General features: G+C 36.0%; 1 protein-coding gene across 5 annotated transcripts in view; it reads left to right on the top strand.

The window, feature by feature from the left end:
* Nucleotides 1-2,064: 2,064 nt before the first annotated feature.
* CCDC91 (coiled-coil domain containing 91) overlaps nt 2,065-21,953 on the top strand; it is a 138,844-nt gene continuing 118,955 nt past the window's right edge. For all 5 annotated transcript variants that reach the window (XM_035348206.1, XM_035348222.1, XM_035348232.1 and 2 more), the window contains exons 1-5: nt 2,065-2,113; nt 2,757-2,835; nt 10,134-10,300; nt 14,677-14,865; nt 16,294-16,398. In XM_035348206.1, coding sequence (XP_035204097.1) covers nt 2,084-2,113; nt 2,757-2,835; nt 10,134-10,300; nt 14,677-14,865; nt 16,294-16,398 — 570 coding nt within the window. In that variant the 5' untranslated portion in view covers nt 2,065-2,083. The remainder of the gene's footprint in view (nt 2,114-2,756; nt 2,836-10,133; nt 10,301-14,676; nt 14,866-16,293; nt 16,399-21,953) is intronic.

Below are 21,953 nucleotides of genomic sequence, written 5' to 3'. Positions count from 1 at the left end.
TTCCATAGACCATAAACCCTCTTTTTTTTCCTAAGCTCTAGCCACAACTCTCTGTTCAGCCAGGTCAGTCTTCTTCCACGCTGGCTCGTCCTTGGGCACATGGGGGCAGACCTTTCCTGAGCCTTTAAGATTTCCTTCTTGAGGAGTGTGCAGCCTTCCTGGACTCCTCTGCCCTTCAGGACCGCCTCCCAAGGGACTCTGCTAATCATTGTCCTGAACGGCTCAAAGTCTGTCCTCTGGAAGTCCAATACAGCAGTTTTACTGGTCCTCCCCTTTGCCAAGAATAGAGAACTCTACCATTTCGTGTCACTGCCCACAACAGCTCCCAGCCACCACATCTCCTACCAGTCCTTCTCTGTTTGTGAACAGAAGGTCCAGCGGAGCACCTTCCCTTGTAGGCTCACTAACCAGCTGCGTCAGGAAACTATCCACGCTCTCCAGAAACCTCCTAGACTGCTTCCTCTGAGCTGTATTGCATGTCCAGGATATGTCTGCGAAGTCGAAGCCCCCCACGAGGACAAGAGCCGACAATTTTGCAACTTTTGCCAGCTGCCTGTAGAATGCCTCATCTGTCTCCTCATCCTGGTTTGGCAGTCTGTAACAGCCCCCCACCACAATGCCTGCCTTGTTGGCCTTCCCGCCGATCCTAACCCATGTGGACTCAACCTTACAGTTCCCAGTCTCAGCCTCGAGTTCCACAACATCAAAACACTCTCTAATGGAGAGAGCCACACCACCACCTCTTCTGTGCCGCCTGTCCCTTCTGAATAGCCTATAGCCAGTCATTGCAGCACTCCAGTCATGGGAGTGGTCCCACCATGTTTCATCAAATGCCACAGAATTCAGGGCTAAAACTCAAAAATGCCAATCAGTTTTTAAAATCTAAGTCAGCCCCTCCATGAAACATAGGGAAGGACCTCTGTGGTAACAGAAAAATTTCCAGAAATTTACCACAGGCTTTTTCTAAACTGCAGGTTGTGCTTATGTTGCGGGACAGCTAAGAAAAAAAATGGGAAAAGCAGGAAACATTTTTGAATTTAATCACAGTACTGATTTGATAAAGGAGCTTAGAAGAAATATAATAATAATAAAAAAACTTTCTTAACATGAGTACAGAACTGCAAAGTACAATGTAGATTTTGATGCCATTAAATTGGATCGTTCATGTTCATTACTAATGAAGAAAGTTCTTCATATGATGTCTGATGGTCAGAAATCATGCTTTTTTATTATTATTATTATCCAGATGAATTGGATTTTCTGTTGGTTTCAGTACCATTTATTGAGGTACTGGGGTCTTGACTGCAAAGTTTGCGAGCAATAGCCAAACTTTTAAAGTAACTCTTCCTATTTTTCTATTTTGAAAAGCATTTGCTATATTCTTATCTTGAAACGATCTTCAACAGTATTGATAGTGCTTATCTTTTCCCTTGAAGATTTTTAAATTCCATCTCAAAAATACAAAGTTTTGTTACTTATCTTGATCAATAAAAACATGCTTCTTAAAAGGCATCTTGAAGTTCTAGCTCTTGTATTCTGAGTGAAAATATTCTGCTTTAGGTCATTTGATCTTTTGTTGAACTTGTGAATTTGAAAGATTTCAGGCAGCTTGTTATTATAATATATACTTATCTCCATGACAAAACTAATGAAAGGTAGAATCTTCTTTCTAAATGAGAACGTGGTGATGTTAGGAAGAGTACATAGATGAGCTAGGAAGCAGTTGTATCTAAGTGAAGGTCTTTACTCCTCTGTCATTTAATTGAGGTACAATATACAAGTCTTTCATTTCTTTAGATTCCTAGTTGATATAAAATCAACATATTTCTCTTATGAAATTGATCAATGCAATATACCCAATTTCCTGCCATGCAGAATGCTGTATTACTTCATGATAATGTTTTTTAGGATTTGACTGCTATAACTTACTCTACCTGACTCTGTGCTTTAAAATTAACACCATAACTTCTGTTTTACAATGTTTTTATTGTTATTTTATAAGTTAACAGGATATAACTGTTCAGTGGTTTTGTTTTTGTTTTTTTAAATAAGTTTTTTACTGTATTCTAGTACCATTTGAAAGATGGATGATGATGATTTTGGAGGATTTGAGGTATGTTATTTTGATGACTTCATTTTGATATTTAGCTATTTACACAAAGAGCTTTGGCAGTATTCTTTTTAAGAAATGTGTTACACCTGTACTTCTGTTAATTATAACTTTATGAAAATGTAAAATTGAATTAAATAGTTGCGTACTTCTGTAATATTTTATTCTTGTGTAGGACAGAAATAGGGGATGATAAATACATTAAGAAACTTTAATCGTAAATGTTATATTCTCAAGTATAAATTTTTTAAACTAGATTTCAGTTCTTAAATGTAACTGATATTTGTTCAGTAATAAACATGTCTTTCTATGCACATCAAATATCTGGTCTATTGTGCTTTTACATTTGTTTCATTTCTCTGATATTCAATTATCTAGTTGACAGTTTTTCTCCCTTTCTAACCAAGACCTTTATTGTGTGTGCTTTATAGATGGTTTATATTTTACTCAATTCTCTGTAGTGTTCTGACAAGCAATAAGATGCATGCTCAATGTAATTAAATAAATAGCTTAGAAACTTAAGTTCTTGTTCTGCTTTACACTAGGAAAATATGCCTGAAAAGTTTGGTAGATAAATGTGTTTAATTTTTTTAAACAAGAGTATATAGCATTTTGTAAGAAAATAACACTTTTTCCCCGTTTGTAGGCAGCAGAGAGCTATGAGTGTGGAAATGGTGAAAAGCAGACTACATCTCCTGCTATTTCTTGGGCAGCATTTCCTACAGGTATTGATTTAAAAGAAAAAAAATCACTAACAAAGTTCTTAGTAAGGTATTACTGTCCTGTATTCATTGTAAGTACTAGTACCCAGAAGGTGATATAAACACGATAAAATTGTGGACAGCATTGAAAGCCAGGCATAAGAATGTTCCAGAGTAATTATTTTGGGAAGCTGTACTTCTTAAAATTGCAGTTTAAGAAATAGAAGTGAGAAAGATAAGTACAGTTTATCCAGTTCAAATGCTGATAGGCCCTTAAGGCAATTAGGGAAGAAGAAGAAACAGAACTGTTCAAAGGATGTTCTGAATTTTGAGCATGGAAAGTCTGTTGGAAGGTTTTTTTAATGTAAAGAGACATAGAATGTTATAAACTAAACTACTTTCCCTTTGTAAAACCTAACCTGGTTTCTCTAAAAGAAAAACCCTATTTGTACCAATATGCAGGTGAATTATTAGATGATGTTCTAATTAAAAGTTGTTTAGTCTTAATCTGCAATGCAGACTGTATTCTGAAGTGTCTGATATGGTTGAAATTTTTATTCCTTGTTTGTTAACACTAGTATGGAAATCAAAGCTTCTTTAAAACTTAATGTTCTCCTGTGTGAAGTTCTGGGGAAAATAAATATGTATGAAACGTCTCTCCCTCTTTTTTTTTTTTTTTTTTTTTTTTTCTTTAGATCAGACTGGAGTCTAAAGGCATTCCAAATTTAGGAAAGAATGCTATTCCTCTATTAGAAAAACATAAGGAATCTTTCCTTTGGAAAGACACAATATAATTCATTGTCTAATGTAGTAGTTAGAAGTAAAAATATTTTTTCTGTTCCAGCTTGAGACTTCTATGAGTTTGGGAAATGTATTCATTTTAAATCTCAAAATTTTCACTAGTGAGATGTCTTCAGGGTGGAAGAAAAAAAGTTAGGAAATTAACTTGCTTTAATATTGGTTTATACTAACAATTTCCACAAAATTATAAATAAATAAAAACTCCTATAGAGTAAGTCAGGTATGTATATTTAAACTATCATCAGTTATTAACTAGATTCATAATGATATAATTTAACACTGCTTTGCACTTGGTATATACTCATTAGTCGTATGTTGGGTTGCTAAAGGTAAATGGGAGTAAGAGATTGCTTGAATCATGCAAACTTACTTCTGGGCTTACTCATCATAGAGGCTGGACTTCTAAGCACTCCTTGGTGGAAACAGTGAGAGTACTGGTGTAGCAGGAAAAGGTAAATAAAGACCTTCAGGAAAAAAATATATAATATTCCATCATAAATACCATAATTGTATATTATATAATCATATATATCAATACCATGCAATATATAAATATATATCGTATCTTATGTGTGATGTAATATTAGAATATATCATAAATTCATAGATTATATAATTATATAGTGATATATAAACTATATATATTGTACTATAATAATTTCTAATTGTTATTCTATTATAATTCTCTTATGTTGAATTGTATATGACTGAGTCCCTGGAACAGCAACGAAATAATAAATATTTTAATATTGAAACACTTTCTCATACTTTTGTCTCTCTTCCACAGTTGGTGTGCTTTCTTCAATTTACCAGAATATAATTTTCTTCTGGTAGCTACATGGAATGAAGCTGTTCCTGACTCATTTCTTAGTTTCCCTAGCCATAGATATAAAGAGAGAGACTGGCCTATCTCTGATATTTCAAATCATGTTTAGTCATATGAGAACAATGGAGTTGTAAGACATTTTCAATAGAACACTCACTCACTTAATTCCAGTTACTAAATGTAAATGGAGCTTAAGTGCCTATAGTTCTTAGCTAGTTACTAAAAACCTTTCTATGCATCTTCTGTAGGTTATTCTGCAGTTCTCCAATCTGTGTAACTTTACAGGATCAACTGCAGGAGGTTGCAGCTTTTTGTGAAAACTGTTGAGTAAATGGACGACTTATAGCTCTATCATAAGTACACTTTACTATTTTGTGTAAGATATATTAATCCTAGAATAAGCATTCTTACGCTACCAGAAACACATTAAAATTGCATGGCTTTTTATTACCATTTTTAATTTTGGTTTATATATTTCTGTTACCAAATCATTCCTGCTAAAAATTAATACTGAAACAACAGAATAGGGTTTTCCCAGCACACAGTGGGCACCAAGACAGTTTTAAATCATTTATCTGGAAGTGGTATTGATTTAAAAATAAGCCATTCCAAGTTGGTCAGAAAATTATTGCTTCAGATTGGGTAATTTATCATTATTCAATATTTTTAATTTGAATAAATATTCATACACAGAAACAGTTCATTTTCACAGAATCACAGAATCACAGAATAGTCTAGGTTGGAAGAGACCTCCAAGATCACCGAGTCCAACCTCCTACCTAACGCTAACAAATCCTCCACTAAACCACATCCCTAAGCTCTACATCTAAACGTCCTTTAAAGACCTCCAGGGATGTTGACTCAACCACTTCCCTGGGCAGCCCACTCCAGTGACCAACAACCCGCTCAATAAAGAAGTTCCTCCCAGTATTCAACCCAAACCTCCCCTAGCGCAACTTTAGCACATTCCCCCTCGTCCTTTCACCAGGCACATGGGAGAATAGACCAACCGCCACCTCGCCACAGCCTCCCCTCAGGTACCTGTAGAGTGCAACAAGGTCACCCCCGAGCCTCCTCCTCCCCAGGCCAAACAGTCCCAGCTCCCTCAGCCGCCCCTCGCAAGACCTGTTCTCCAGACCCCCCACCAGCCCCGCAGCCCCTCTCTGGACTCGCTCGAGCACCTCCATGTCCCTCCTGCAGCGAGGGGCCCAAAACTGAACACAGCACTCGAGGCGCAGCCCCACCAGAGCCGAGCACAGGGGGACAATCACTTCCCTGGACCTGCTGGCCAAATTTTGTTACCATTTGTTTCAGTTATACATCAGTGAAGACAATGTTTCTTTTGTAACAACAACAGTAATTAAGAATTGCTTAAGGTTAACTTTATAACAGAGGGAATCATAGAAAGGACTCTGTCGCTTGCATTCTATTTACTGTTAAGGACTGTAGGTTAACAACTGTTTGTGCAAGCAGTGCTGGCCAACATAGTTTTGGTTTCTGTGACTATGGGACCATTTCTGAGGATTGATAACATCTTTGAAGAGACAGAATCTACCCAAGTAATGCAAAGTGCATCTCTCAACATACTTCCAACTCTTTTTTTAAAAAACAAACAAACAAATAAACAAAAAACTTTAAACTAGGAAATAGGGAGGGAGAGACTGACTGAGTGACCAAGTGAAAAAATGGTGGATAGAGTTGGCAAGCAAAGGTTCTGGCTTGACGGGAATGGAAGAGAAACTGTAATGAACAAAACAAGGCTGAAAGACAATGACCTCAAGTGTACACACAAATAAGAACATGCCTGTGGGACAGCATTATGGGGAAAGAGCTCATGTTTCTGGGAAACAAACACAACTGGACACCTCTCTGAAGTGACCTGTACATCAATAAACGCTGCACGGGGAAAAGACGGGGAATTAGAAGTCTGTGCATTGGGATCATAGAAGCATGATGTGGATATGTCACATGACTCAAATGCTACAATGGATACACGTATGCCTTTTAAGAAGCAAAGGCCAGGACAAGGAGTTGCCCTTGATGTAAGAGAGCAGCTGGAAGGCACCAAGCTCTGTTTTGAGGGAGGTGATCAGTCAAGAACTGTCAGGGTCAGGATTAGTGAGCAAGCCAACGTAGCTGACATGGCTGCATCTGCCTGCTGTAGATGAGGCCTTCTTCAGATATCTGGAAGAAGCCTCACATTTGCAAGCCCTAGTCCTCATGGGGAATGTTAAGCATCCCAGGATCTGCTGGAAGGACAACACAGCAGGGCACAAGCAATCCAGGAGATCTTTGTTGTAAGAAAAGTATACTCTTAGGTTCGATATGAGAGTATTTTTTTAAAAATTACACTTTAGCAGGATGTTTGACAATATTATCTAATACAAGCTATATCTCTATCAGCATTCCTTTGCAATTTGTTTTAGAATTAAGCTTCTGACAAGGCCTATGTATACTTTCTAATATTTTTAAAAATATGTTGTGAATGGTTTCTCAGTTTTTGTATGTTGTATCATCATCTGAATACTGACTTTCTTTTAATGTTCAACTAAATGGCTACAGAATTTGGTGGCTGTTATAAGGTTTACATAAGAATTTTGGAAATTAATATTTCCCTATGTCCTTAGACTTCAGATATTGGAATAGTATATCTACTTATTTTCTAGAATAGATTCCCTTTCGAAGAATAAAATCTGGAGAAGAGCTTTTTGCAACAAACTGTAGGATAGCATCTTGAAAGATTTTAAGACTTTTTTCTTTGTATTTTGTTCTACTGCTGTAAACTGGTACATGTAGAGAAGCAGCCTTAAACTTCATTACTGGGATGAAGATAAATATTTTTTCTTGTGCAGGCAAGGATTACAGGCTGTTACTGATCACTGCTTCTATGAATAAACTGCATGACTTTGTCAGTTCTTACATACAAACGTATTGTAGAATATTTTTAATGTGAAGTCAAAGGTCTATAAATGATCACTTCAGCTCTGGCAGCCATTTATATCTGCATCTTATATCAGCCTTATTGACTTTTGACATACTTGTAACTGAATACATGCTCCTTTCCTTTATAATACTGTAGCTTTAATCAATGAACAATATATATTTTCTTTGGAAATTCATCACGGCTGCAGAACTACTGCATAGCTTACTTGAAGCTAAAGGATGTGTATAGAATCAGGGCATTAGAATAGAATCCTACTGTGGAAGGATCATTTTTTTGTTAATAATCAGAGTGGCTGTCTATCACAGCAGGTGGTGTAGCAATTGATGATGACAGGATCTGTAAAGTGGCTTTGAGTTCATATCCATACTAATAAGCTTCAGAACTTTTACTGCTGATTAATTGCAGCCTGGTCCTGTGGACTTGAAGGTCCATTAGCTACTGGAATGCAGTCTAGCAGTTTTATCAGAGGGAAGTCTTTGTTTCGGGGGTTCTGAAACTGTTCTGTTATGGTAACAGTGGTATGGTGAGCAGGAAAGATGGAAAAGTCATCTCCAAAAGCATATTTTGAGCTGAGCTAAAATACTAATACAATTCTATCAAGTGTATATGCAAGTAGAATGAATTAAGAGAGCTTGAATTAGACAGCAAATGTAATTCTAGTCTAACATGTAAGTTCTTAATATTGCTGAAAATGAAAGGAAGGCGCTTTTTTTTTTAAAAAAAAAAAAAAAAAGGAAAGAAAGGCTGAATGATACTTTGGAGACTTGCCTTAATTTCTTGTCTTCTGCAAGGTCATGTCTTTAGTTGAACCAGTTTAAACCAGAGGTGGTCACCCATTGTTGCTCCTCATTTCACAGGCTTTCTTTTGACAAGTTAGGAGTTTTTCTTCCCCCTCAAAATGCTGAGCAATCATTGTGACTGAAATCACTGAAAACTCAGTTTGATTAGATATCATATTATTATTATTATTATATGATTATATATAATATATATATTATATATATATTTTTATATTGTTAAAATCATATTATCTGAAAAAATAAGTCTTATATCTAGTATTGGACATCCAAAATATTTGAGTACATTAAACTTTAATCTCTGAGTCCCTGTTTCTTGTTCATAACAGTCTCTCTCTTCTTTTTTTTTTTTTTTTTTTTTTTACTTCTGTGATAAATTATTTGCGTGAACAATGTCTATAACATAATGATCATGACCAAAGGATGAGTGAGAATTGGAGTCATGTTAGGTTTTCCTTCTTGAGTTAATACTTTTCATAAGCAGCTTGTCTGCTCAGTCAGAATTATCTGGTGCATTTCTTTAGTTGATGTTCCATCTGTTGGAAACAGATTTCAAACTGGAGTTCAGGATATTAAGAGATAGCATAAAACCAAGATCCTGTTGATTTTTTCTTCTTCTTATTTTTTTTAGGAGCTAAAAAGGTAGTCTTCTGTTATCTCCTCTGTCACTTGAACTAACAGAGTAGGTAATTGCTTTAGGAACCTGCATTTTCTTTGTCAACAGACACTCACTTTTAGAAGGGGAGGAAAAAGATGAATAGAAACTTTAGTGGATTTCACAGGTACCTTGAGGTACTTAAAGAAGCCTAAAAAGTCACATTTAAGATTCTGAAGAAGAGTTAAAGATGCTGTTGTGTCCCAGTCCTGTTTTGTTTTGTCCTGGTTACCTAAACTGGATCCTTTTCTTTTTGCTGAATTATTCCTCTCTAGGTTTTTTACTTAGTTTCTATTTTATGTTTTACTCCTCTCCATGTATCCAAACCCACTGTTGCTGCAATTAGGATCCTGATACTTTTCTGTCTGGTGATCTGTTTTCTTTCTTCTTTTTGGTAGATAAAGGTTTGCATGTTCCTCTATTTTTACCTGAATCCCACAGCTGGGGAGGTAAAGGAGATGGGACACAGCATATCTGGTTTCAAGGAATAGATTGTCATTTTGAATGCCATTAGTTGAATGTATATACTTGTTTGCTTCGTGTATGTGTACTTCATTAAACAGTGATACTGAGGGGCCTTGCTCAGCAATAGTGGAATCTACAATTCATCAGGTGTATTAATAACATGAGTGGCTTCTTCTAAAGCACAGAACTACTTATCTATAGCAGAAAGGTCTCTTGTCAGAAATTTCAGGTTTGCATTATCAACATGGCGTTACTGCATAATTTCAAAGAAAATGTCAGACATTAATTCTTTTGTTTCATAAAATATTTAACAGACATAGCTGCTCAGGCTGAAATAAATATTTAGTGTGAAGAATTGGACAAATGCAGTGTTGTCAGTTTCATCTCTGCATAGCCTGATGAGTCACTAGCTCTATTAGGAAGTTTTGTTAAGTAACATTTTAACCTTTTTTAGATTCTTAATGTAAACTTTTTTTTCCTAAAGGCGTACCTGTAGCTGGTCATAAAAAAGATTGTGGGACTTTGTTATTACATTAAAAAATGTATGCAAAGCTTTCTTTTCTCCTTTTTCTTAGTTTGTATATGAGTCTGTCATAAAAATGTTCGTTTCTGTAGTGATGGGTTGATAATGATCCTCTGTACATTTTTTTGTTGTTGTTGCATAACTGGAAATTTCTATGAAAGAACTTACACTCCAGTATTAATTACACTTAAGCTTTATTTTGCTTGTTGCTACTGTGATGTGTTTTGCTAAGTTTAAATTTCAGAAACAGAGTTAGTTTTTGAATGTATCTTCATGTTTGTTTTTTGTTTTGTTTTTATTTATTGCATTAGTATCTGAAGTCCATATATCTCGGAATGTTTCTCCTGATGTTCTTCTGAAGCACTCTGTGCCTTCATCCTGCCTGGTTCCTCCTGACTCATTCACTTTATCAAATGATAACGTGGCAACAGCTATTCAAACAGCCAACATTATAAACCCAGCTGTACTTAACGAACAGGTAAAGCAGCAATTTTTGTTTCAGTATGGAAACTTTATGTATTAAATATCTTGGCATTGTATCTTTTCTGTGCAAATTTAGATCAATTATGTTTTAAGAACAAAAGCTGTCCTTTGGATGATTTCTGTGAGTTAGACTCTTAAGTAAAATAATTTTTGATTCTTTAGGCATGTGGAGTGTAAGCAAATAGTGTTTAAATACTCTGCCTGGGAGACACTGTACTAGCATGGTGTGGACTGCAAGAGAGAAGTGTGTTTAAGAGCTATTAAAATGTTAAAGACATTTAGTCTTTAGTGCCGGGCATGAATGTAGGTAACAATAGAAGAATTATTGCTGATAAACCTGTAAAGATTACAGCTATAAAGATATGTCATAATTTTATGTTTTTTCAAGTGGTATTAGTATTGGAGAATTAACACTTTTTTTTTCCTTAAATTGGAATTAATTTTATTTTTATTCTTTTATATTCAGAGAATCAGAATACTGAGATGCTTTCCACTAGATCAGGTTGTCCAAAGCCCCACCCATCCAGGCCTTGAACCCTTTCAGGAGTGGGGCATTGACAACTTCTCTGGGCAACCTGTTCTAGTGCCTCACTACACTCATAACAAAGAATTTCTTCTGAATATCTAATCTAAATCTACCCTCTTTTAGTCTAAAACAATTACTCCTTGTCCTATTGCTACACTCACTGATAAAAAGCCTCTCCTCATCTTTCTTGTAGGCCCTCTTTAGGTACTGGAAAGCTGCTATAAGGCCTCTTGGGAGCCTTTTCTTCTCCAAGTTGAACCCCAGCTCTCTCAGCCTGTCTTTATTAGCAGAGGTGCTCCAACCCTCTGATCATCATTGTGAATCTCCTCTGGACTTGCTTTTATATGTCCATGTCCTTATCTTGGGGGACCCAGAGCTGAATGCAGTACTCTAGGTCCAATTTATTCTCCATCCAGTCTGTATTTTGGGACTGCCATGACCCAGGTGCAGGACCTTGCACTTAGCCTTGTTGAACTTCATGAGGTTTGCATAGACCCACCTCTCAAGCCTGCCAAGGTCCTCATGGATGGCATCCCTTCCCTACAGTGTGTTAACGGCACCGCTCAGCCTGATGTCATCTGCAAAATTCCTGAGGGTGCACTTAATCCCACTGTCCATGTCACTGACAAAGATGTTAAATAATCACAGTTACAATACAGACCACTGAGGATCGCCACTCATCACTGGTCTCCACCTGGATGTTGAGCTGTTGACTGTAACTCTTTGAATGTGACCAGCCAGCCAATCTCTTAGTTACTGAGTGGTCCATCTGTCAAATCCGTGTCCCTCTGATTTAGAAGCATGGATGTTGTGCAGGACAGTGTCAAATGCTTTGCACAGGTCCAGGTAGATGCTCTTCCCTTTTTGACCTGTGCTGTAAGCCCATTGTAGAAGGCCACCAGATTTGTCAGGCATAATTTGCCCTTAGTGAAGCTATGTTGTCTGTCACTAATCACTTCTTTGTTTTCCATGTCCCTTAGCATAATTTCCAGGAAAATCTGCCACCATGGTTTTGAGAAGTCTTTTATGTCGTGTTATTTTTTTCAGTTTTATTTTTTTCCTGCATAAGTTTAAATATTGTGGCAGATCACAAAGCTAAAAACAAACAAACTCTGTATCCTTTCTGTTTGAACTAAGCCAAAATCTTCAGCTTTTACCACCACTCTCTGGAAAGAGCACTTTAGATATTCCAGAATATTAAGGCTTAGGTGCATTTTTTTAAGCTAAGAAATATCTGATAGGGTAGTCTTACTGAAAATAGACAATATGCTTTGCTACTTCTGAATAATCATTCTGAAATTCTGTTTTCAGGCTTATTTTAGTCATTCTCATATTTTTTTTCTGGACAGACCCATGCTTCCAAAAAAACAATTTGCTGTCTTTTTGATTTAGGAAATAATACAAACTAAAGAATACAACATTATGAAGCATTTCTAAGGAGAGAAGATAGGTTGATAGGTCTCTTAACATTATTTTGAAATGGAGGTCAGACTTTGCCCTTCTGAATAAGACTAAAGGAAAGTGGTGGGCATAAAACTATAATAAAGTATTCTTTTGCCTGTTGGAGGATGTTAAGAGAACTGTATTTTTCTATAACTGTGTCTTCAGCACCTCTTGAAATTTTGTATTAAACTTCACCTTTGCGAGGTCCAATGTCACTGTTTTTGCAAGCTCCAGACTTAACATTGATGTATTACTCAGAAGTAGGATTAGCACACTGAGCTTCTCTTTGATTCTGATAGAAGGGAAATTGAGAGCACAAACTGCAGTTTTCTTTGCTTTATCTTCTGGATCTTGTGCATTTATATACAGTCAAGATCTATATTCACAGAATCACAGAATCATTTAGGTTGGAAGAGACCTCCGAGTTCACCTAGTCCAATCTCTGACCTAACACTAACAAGTCCTCCACTAAACCATATCCCTAAGCTCTACATCTAAACATCTTTTAAAGACATCCAGGGATGATGACGCAACCACTTCCCTTGGCAGCCTATTCCAATGCCTAACAACCCTAACAAAAGAAGTTCTTCCTAATATCCAACCTAAACCTCCCCTGGTGCAACCTTAGCCCATTCCCCCTTGTCCTATCACCAGGCATGTGGGAAAATAGACCAATCCCCACCTCGCTACAGCCTCCTTTAAGGTATCTATAGAGTGTGATAAGGTCGCCCCTGAGCCTTCTTTTTTCCAGACTGAACAAGCCCAGCTCCCTCAGCTGCTCCTCGTAAGATTTGTTCTCCAGACTCCTCACCAGCTTCGTAGCCCTTCTCTGGACTCGCTCAAGCACCTCCATGTCCTTCTTGTAGCGAGGGGCCCAAAACTGAACACAGTACTCGATGTGCGGCCTCACCAGAGCCGATTACAGGGGGACAATCGTTTCCCTAGCCATGCTGGCCACACTGTTTCTTATGCAAGCCAGGATGCTGTTGGCCTTCTTGACCACGTGAGCACACTGCTGGCTCATATTCAGCCAACTATCAACCAATACTCCCAGATCCTTCTCTGACAGGCAACTTTCTAACCAATCATCTCCCAGCCTGTAGCGCTGCTTGGGGTTGTTGTGCCCCAGGTGCAGGACCCGACACTTGGCCTTGTTGAACTTCATACAGTTGGCCTCAGCCCATGAGTCCAGCATATCCAGATCTTCCTGCAGAGCCTTCCTACCCTCGAGCAGATCGACACATGCACCTAACTTGGTGTCATCTGCAAACTTCCTGAGGGTGCACTCAATCCCCTCATCCAGATCATCAATAAAGATACTAAAGAGAATTGGCCCTGCTTTTTTGTTTTCCTTTGAATCTAGAGATGCTTATTCAGTTACCAAAAAGTCAATTATTTGAAGGTGTGTTTGGAATAAAATGTGCCAGGGGAATGAATTAAATCATATCAGTCAATTCTGTCTTAAAAAAGCATACTGAGATACTTCTTTTACCATCCTTCCCCAAATCTTGAGTGCTGTTTGCTTTCAAAAAGCTAGAATAAAAATGGCAGTTGAAGTTAATTTACCATTTCTTTTCCTTGATGTTTCTTTGTTGCTATATAAACAAGTAATGTTTGTTTATTTATTTATTTTTTTGGGGGGGGAGGGGAGGGAACTTGAATTTCTGTTAATTGTAATACAAAACACTTTAAATTTCACTTTATTTTTGTGCTTTGCTGAAAATACAGTCTTGTTTATGTTCCATCTGTTTTCAGTTATATATTAAAGAAGCCTTTGTTTCAATTTCTGTACTTGTACAATTTATGGAAATAGTATTAACTATTGTAGATATGTCCTGATTACTCTTGTTCTCTTAGTCAAGCCTCAGTATATTCATTTCATTTTAGAAAAAAAAAAAAAAAAAAAAAGAAAAGAAAAGGAATTCTGTTTTTTAATTGGAATTCTTTTTAATCACTTCCCTTACCATGGCTGCTGTTTGCATTGGGCAAAAACGTAAGCTTGACTAATCCAAGGAGAGTTCAGTTCGCTATAAGTCTGAGTCTTTGAGACCAGCGATTTGTTTCATTTTTTGTCCCTTTCTCACCTCTCTTTAGTATTTTGACCTCATTCAGAACTGAGATATCTGATATCCTCCTTCATAAAACCTTCTCCAAATTATTTCTTGAAAAGCTGTGGTGGAAATTGGAAGGATTGATCCGAATGCAAGTAGAATTACTAGCTACTGTTTGTTGTTGGACCTTTTTTTCTTGGCCAGCACATAGAACATATGTGTGCATGGCTAACTTCAGAGAATTGTGGTTACAAATAAATAACCTTAGTGTTTATAGTTTTTAAATCTATAATTTCATTTGGAAATAGAATTTGACTTGAATGTTAAATTCCCTTTTACCATCTCCTTTAGAATCAAGTAGATATTCAAGTTGCCTCTTTGAATTTAAATGAAGACATATCCTTAGTCACATCAGCCATTGGTACAGATGATAATGAGACAAAGAGAAAAAATGAATTGAAGAGCTGTCTTCAACAAACTGTAGCAAACCTAGAAACCAAGCTTTGCACTGCTGAAGAAGAAAAAATAAAAACAAAACAGGTATGACTGTTTTTCATATAAATATTTGATATTTATATGGAATTTAAGTATAGTTTGAGCTGTCAGATTTATAGATTTGTTTGGGGAGAAATTAGGCAAATTTAGAAGAAATTATCCAAATTCAGCAAAAATACTTTTTTTTTCATGTCAGATCTTTTGCAATTAATCTTAAGTTTTAGGAAAAAAATTATTTGACCCACCCCCTTTTTTTTTTTAAAGATATAGAGAAAGACGTCTCAGCATAAAGCTATGTAGTTAATATTTATAGTGGCTCGCCTGTGTTTTGGGAGTGAGCATGCGGTCACTGAAGTTGAAAGTGTCTTTGGCTATCTATATGAACATAATATGTAATACTTCCTCCCTTCCCTCCTCCAGAAGTGCTGGTAACTGAATTCTTCATATTGCTTCCACACCGAATATGGTAGAGTATCAAGTAGGACTATGTGTGTAGTTATGCATCTAAGCTAGTCAGAGGTCAATGAGACACTGGAGAGTAAGAAGGTTTAATTTCTTGTATTCTTAATACTGTTCATTGATAGCTATCACAATGTGCTAGGGAAGAAGGAAGTGGATTGTTGGAAATGAAAATTAGTATGGGGATAAGCCAAGAATGGGAAGGCCTGGAGTGGATTGATGTTTCTAGGAGTGAAGTATGGAAGAAGGTTGGTAAGGTATAAGTCTGTAAGCATAGATTTTAAGAGTAGATACTGAGAGCTGGGCTGTAAATGAAGAGTTGCAAAATCTGTTTCTATCCCTACAGTTGAATCAGACTTTGAATCTCAAGAACTGTTCTTATTTCATCCAAAAGCAGGACTGAACTAAACATACCTGCTCCTTTTGTCCTCCTTCTGACCCTTTCCATTTTGCTTTTTGTTTGAATAGCTGTACAGTGATCTGGCAAGTTTCTGAATTGGCTTCTTGTGGGGCTGCAAAAATAGTAGCTTTTGAGCAACTGAAAAGGTGCCAGCAGCTTGTCTATAGGAATTGGTTTGGTAGGAGCAACATCTAACAACTTTATCACTTTCTACAGCAAATAATCCTGGAGTTTAGTCAGTAGGGTCATTCTCCTTCCTCTCTCTTGGCTCTTGCAGGGGGGATACTAGCACAGGATGTGCTAGTAATTCTAGTAATTCTGGAACTGTAGGTAGAGATCATTAGGGCTGCATGGAACAGGACTTCTGCCTTTGGAGAGAAAACATTTTCTAAAAGTATGTTTAATAGGCTTTTCAAATTTATAAAACCAGAAACAATTAAAAATATGAAAATATTTCACTTCAAATACCTTATGCTTCTCAAAATTACAGTTTTTGTTATGAAGTTATGATGGCGTATCTTCAGAAGTGAAACTAGTTGGAATGATGACCTGAATCTGTACTTTCAGAATTCAAAAATGTCTGTAATCCATATTTTATTTTCTAACCTTTGTAGGAATTAGAATATTTACTGGAAAAAAACAGTATTCTAGAAATGAATTTCTTGACGGAAAAAAAAGAAAAGCTACTTAAATATCAAGATCATTACAAAATGATCCAGGTAATTTCATTTCATTTCTTGTAGTATCTTTCAGTGTTTAGGGATGTTTTGTGTGAAGTATGTTTCTGTTTAACAATTCCTCTGTTAAGTATCTTCAGGCCTGCTCCAGACCTTTTTGAATTTGAAGAAGTTTAAGGGTCTTTCAAATCAGCCTGATTTTGATGTTAGGAGGAATATAGATTTAATAGTCTGCATCACTGTCACTCAAATCACATAACTGTAGTATGATCAATTTCATAAAACACATTAAAATAAAACCACCAATTGTCCAAATAGATACATATTTAACACTGTCTTATGTTCTGGAGTAGTTTTGGCCCCTTACTTTGAAAGTATTAGCCGACTTCAATATTAGTGGAGTAGTTTGTGTTACATAACAAAAAATCAGGAAAATATAATTAAATGCCAGAAAATAGAATTAAAATTGTTTCCATCACAAACACTGAGATCATTAAATACATGCTTGAAGTCTCACATATACAAAATTTTTCGGTTTCACTTCCTAGAATTTATGGTAACCTATTTTGTGTGTGTGTGTGTGTAACATCCTACTCAAATATTTGTTAGCTATGTTATAAACCATGTTGTCTAAAAACCTTCTGATTTATGGAGTATCAGATTGGCTAAAGGAAATCATAAACTCTTGACTTTTTAATTAGTGGATCTTTTTTTTTTTAATATTTTATTTTTTTAATTACTTTTTTTTTAATACTTTAATGGTACTCTTCATGCAGAAATATTTTAGTAGTGGAAATGTTACTTAGAATCATAGAATCATTAAGGTTGGAAGAGACTTCCAAGATCATCTGGTCCAACCATCCCCCTACCACCAATACCATCCACTGTCCAACCTCTCCTTAAACACCCCCTTAGGTTTGCAAATGTCCACCTGTCAGTTATACCTCTTTGTCAGTGTGGTGGTTTTACCATGCTAGGCAGCTGAACACCACAACCGCTCTCTCACTCCCCCTCCTCAGGTGAGGAGGGGAAGAAATAAAGAAAAGAACAACTCATGGATTGAAATAAGGATAATTTAATTAAAGAGAATAATATTATTAAGGAAATATTATCATTAATTAAATAATTCAACTAAAGGGAAAAAAAGGGAAAGGGGAAGAGGGAGGGGGAAAGGGAATGATAAAACAAAAGAAGTAAAGGCTATGTGAAAGTGCAGAGGAAAGAAATTACTCTCTGCTTCCCACAAATGAGCGATGCTTGACCACCTCCTTGAAGCAGGGCCTCAACGCACATAGCCGGTGTTTGGAAGGAGGACGTTTTCAAAACGAGAGGCCACCCCTCCCCTCTTCTTCCTTTTTCCACCTTTTATTGCTGAGTGTGACATCATATGGTATGGAATATTCCTTTGGTTGGTTTAGGTCAGCTGCCCTGGTGATGTTTCTTCCTCACTTTTTTGCCCACCCCCTAGGAGGGTCAGAGAGAGTCCTGATGCTGTGCCAGCACTTCTCAGCAGCAGACACAACACTGGTGTGATAGCACTGCTGTTCTAGCTACAAGTGCAGAGCGCAGCACTATGGGCTGCTGCAGGGAAAGTTAACATCCCAGCCAGACCCAGTACAGTTTTCAAGAATGCTAGATGAAAGGGTCTTAACCTTTAACTTTGTAGAAAATATCATGCATTTCCTCTTGTTTTCTGGATATAGTCAAAATCATATCAGAGAAAAAATGTCATGCTAAGAGTTAAAATTAATTTAATAAAATGAATATTGTGTGCCTTCTTTTAAGACAGCTTTTAATGCCAATTACTTTTGCCTTTCTCCCTTGGCTTCTATAATACCAGGGCCAACACCTGTCACCGCACACTGAATAAACTTGGCAGATACAGAATACAGATTTCCATCTCACTGGCATTTCTTTTTCAAGTAGAAACAGCTGACTATTAGTTCTTGCTTGAAAAGTTTAAAAGCAGACTTTAGACTCCGGCATAGTTTTGGAAACTTTCAGGATAAGACTTTTAACTGAAATAATTCTGATGCTCTATACTATAGATGTGCATTGACTTCATTCCTTTTATATGAAGTTGTTGTTCTAATGTTTGGCAGTGACAATTGTCTTTTAAGATGGTTCACTTATAAGATGTTCCTTAAGTGAACATGCATTATTTCATGGTACTTTATATTCAGTAATTGACTGTTAATCGCAAGTGCCAGAAGTCAGTTAATTAGTAAATCTGTTCTCAAAAGCTGGGTTGGAGGTAACATAGCCAAAAAGCCAGTGAGATCTTTAAACCAGGTAATATTTAGATTAAACTTTCCTCTTTTGTGAGTTTATTGTATTAAGTTCTGAGAAGATTTTATTAATCTGACTTTGTCAGTTATTCTTTTCTTATTTATATGAGCTTTATAGATTCTGAGGTCTGGCTTGGAATGACTTGGATTGGTAAGAGATATTTCACATTTTAGTCCCAGCTTAAGTATTCCCTACTGATCCAGATAATGCTTTTTTATTTTGTCACAAAATTGTCTAAATAAAATATGCTTTTAGGCTTTTTGATGATATTAATACAAACTTTTTTAAAGATGAGATAAAGAGCACAAAGCATGTACATATGTTTTCTCTGAGTTGGGTTAGCATGCTAATGAAGTGAATTGTGCTTTGTGATAGTCACAAAATTCTTCATCATAAGTCTGAAAAAAACCTTACAGTTACTGTGGCAATGCTGAAAATGGAAGAATTGAAGGGGAGTGGTAATTGCTGCTCCTAATCATAGGGACCAACATTCAGAGTCCTTGGTATACTGCTAGTGCTTAACCGGTTGATGATGATAATGGAGTGTTTCCACATTTTTGTGTTTGAAAGACAAGTAAATCTAAATAAAGTCAACATTGAAAAAATCAAGATTGAACAGAGCACGTAATATTTTTCCATTTTAACATTGCTTCTGTATGCTACTACAACAACCAGACACAGTAAAGGGGTGGTTGTGGGTTCATAAATAGAACAAACAAATTGGTATTAACTAGTATTATAGAATCGTTTTGATATTTAATGTAATGGTCTCTTTGAGATACTGAACTCATGCAAGCTGGTAAAATGAGAATTATGATTCCCACACTCCTTGTAATTTCTTACTTATATACGCAGGAACAAAACAGGCACAAATGTATGTCTGATTTATTTTGCTTTTTGATCACATGGTCATAAGTATATTCATTTTATTTTTTTTATCACAACTGCTCCTCACTAAATAGGAGGTGCTGCATATTTTCAAGACATTCAGTGATAGGAGGCAATATGTGTTTTGATCATAATGCCTAATTAAGCCACTCTAATCCTGGAAATCTTAAATTTTGTGGCAGACTCATTGCAATATGTTGCAGAAATGAATAAATGGTACATTCTAAAACTACAAAAGAAATTTATAATATAGTGGGGAAAAAATTAAAGTAAATGCTTGTGTTAGTAGGTGACATTCTCTGATTTGCAGATCAGAAAGGGAACATTCAGTTTGAGAAAATAGTGCCTGGGTTCTAGTGTTCTGAGTGGGACCTTGATTCTTTGGATAGATTGTTTAGTTGATAAGACTTATGTGCTTTAGGATGCAGACAACGGTTGTTGATGATTCACTGAGAACATATTTTTCCCCTGCTATTTCTTTGATTTACCACACAGTTTTATTTGAAGTAATACTGCATTGCTGTTGGAAAATTCTAGTTGCGGTTATACACATTTTTTCCCATCATCAACCCTTTCTGGAAGTTAAGCAGGCTTTTTTTTTTTTTTTTTTTTTTTTTTTCCCAAACAAAATGGGGTTTTTTTTTTTTTTTTTTTTTTTTTCCCACAGCACAATGTAGTTGATGTGATATGATTTTCTTTTTGAAACAGACACTTTTTCTTTTGGCTACTGACATCTATTCTTCTAACTTAACAAATGTGTAGTTCTTCTGAAAGTACTGAAGATGTATTTGTGTGGAATCTTTTGTTTCTTTTCTCCCTTTTTGTTTAGGGAACGTATTTGCAATTTTTATTTTTTTTTAAATAAGTGTCTTTTTGATTATTTTATGTAACAATATTCTTATTGTTGTAGAAGGTTATGATTTAAAAATGAATTAATTTAGTACTATGATTTTGTTTTGACTTGATGTTCTTGTGTCTAAAGAAGTAGGTCAGATGAATTCCTTAAATGATGTTGTAGAAAGGTAAGAGAGGAAGATTATACTGAAAAAAACTAACATCAGTACATAATGATCCAAAGGTCGTGAACTAACTCATAGCTAGAATTAAATTGCATGGTAATATAAGTGTAATCATTGCTGGTATTAGATGTTTCATCTATTTATTTATGTAGCTTTTTATGTTTGGGTGGTTCTTTCCATTGAGTTCCCACTAAATGTAATATTTAAATTATAAAGCTTCAAATTATGAGCAAAAGACTTTAAGTGTAATTAAGTAAAGACAGGAAATGATAAATTTGAGGTTATGGGCTAGTTTCTTCCCTCATAATTCTGAAAGATGAGTTTGTTTTTATTCTGATTAATAATGCCTTGTAATTTTGTTTTTCTTATATATTGGACCCATATAGCATGCTCCCTTATGCAGAATAAAATGCTTAATTGTCTCTCTCCTTGTTTTTGGAGATGATGCTTCAAAACCTTAAAATGTTTCATTTATATGTACCTTAGAAATATTATGTTCTTGCTAGATTCATCATAGATTGATGCCTTTAGATTAAGTAAAATTTTATAAACAGTGATTATGAGCTATACAAATCTCAAAACTCGCACCCAATCATGTAAAAATTTGTAAGATGTTGAAAAAGGAATGTTAAATAATGTGGCTTATTGTGATGCTGCCTAATTTTGTGTGTATGGATACTTCTGCTTTTCCTCTTTCTGTTGGTATTTAAAATGATTTGCCTTACCTTAGTGCCCCATCATAATATTTTGCAACATATCTTAAAATCTTTGTGTTTAGATGCAAGCAATATCATACTAATCTATTAATGAAATACAGAACTGAATAAGTAAATACTAGCCCTGGTGGTTACATGGTAAACTTTCTATCATAATAATATTAAAACTATAAAGTTATATTAGCTCTATTAGAAAGTATCGCTTGGAGGCGTGTTTCCGAGAATGAAATAATAATTTCATTTTCACAATTGATGATGGCGGAATTGTTTTGCAATGATGACAAAAGGTTTTTCAGAGATATGTTGGGATGTCAGTAGCTGACAAGGGTAAAGCAAGATCACAGCTTTCTGTGTGTCTCGTAGTCTAAATGTTCACTGGTGTCCTGCAGAGGGGAGGAGGACAGCAGTTAAATGAGAATACAGGGTATTAATAGAGATTGAGGAGTGGGAAATTAATCATAGGTCAAACTGCTCTTCACTGCACCTAATGTGATCTTGTCGAAGGGATGGTTCCTTTTCTATGGGATCTCATCGTATAGTTGTGATGCATGTGTTTCTGATCTGGCCTCAGAATGGCTGGTGTGCATGGGGTACAGACGACTTAGGGTAACCTTTCTGGTCTGCTCCTTTCCTAAGTCACCTTCTCCTTCCAACCACCCTGCATCATTAGAGTTTTTGCCTGTTC

This window comes from Oxyura jamaicensis, chromosome 1 (genome assembly GCF_011077185.1).
Source record: "Oxyura jamaicensis isolate SHBP4307 breed ruddy duck chromosome 1, BPBGC_Ojam_1.0, whole genome shotgun sequence".
NCBI lineage: Eukaryota > Metazoa > Chordata > Aves > Anseriformes > Anatidae > Oxyura > Oxyura jamaicensis.
Note: the sequence above shows the minus strand (reverse complement) of the source record. Positions and strands in the feature narration are given on the sequence as shown.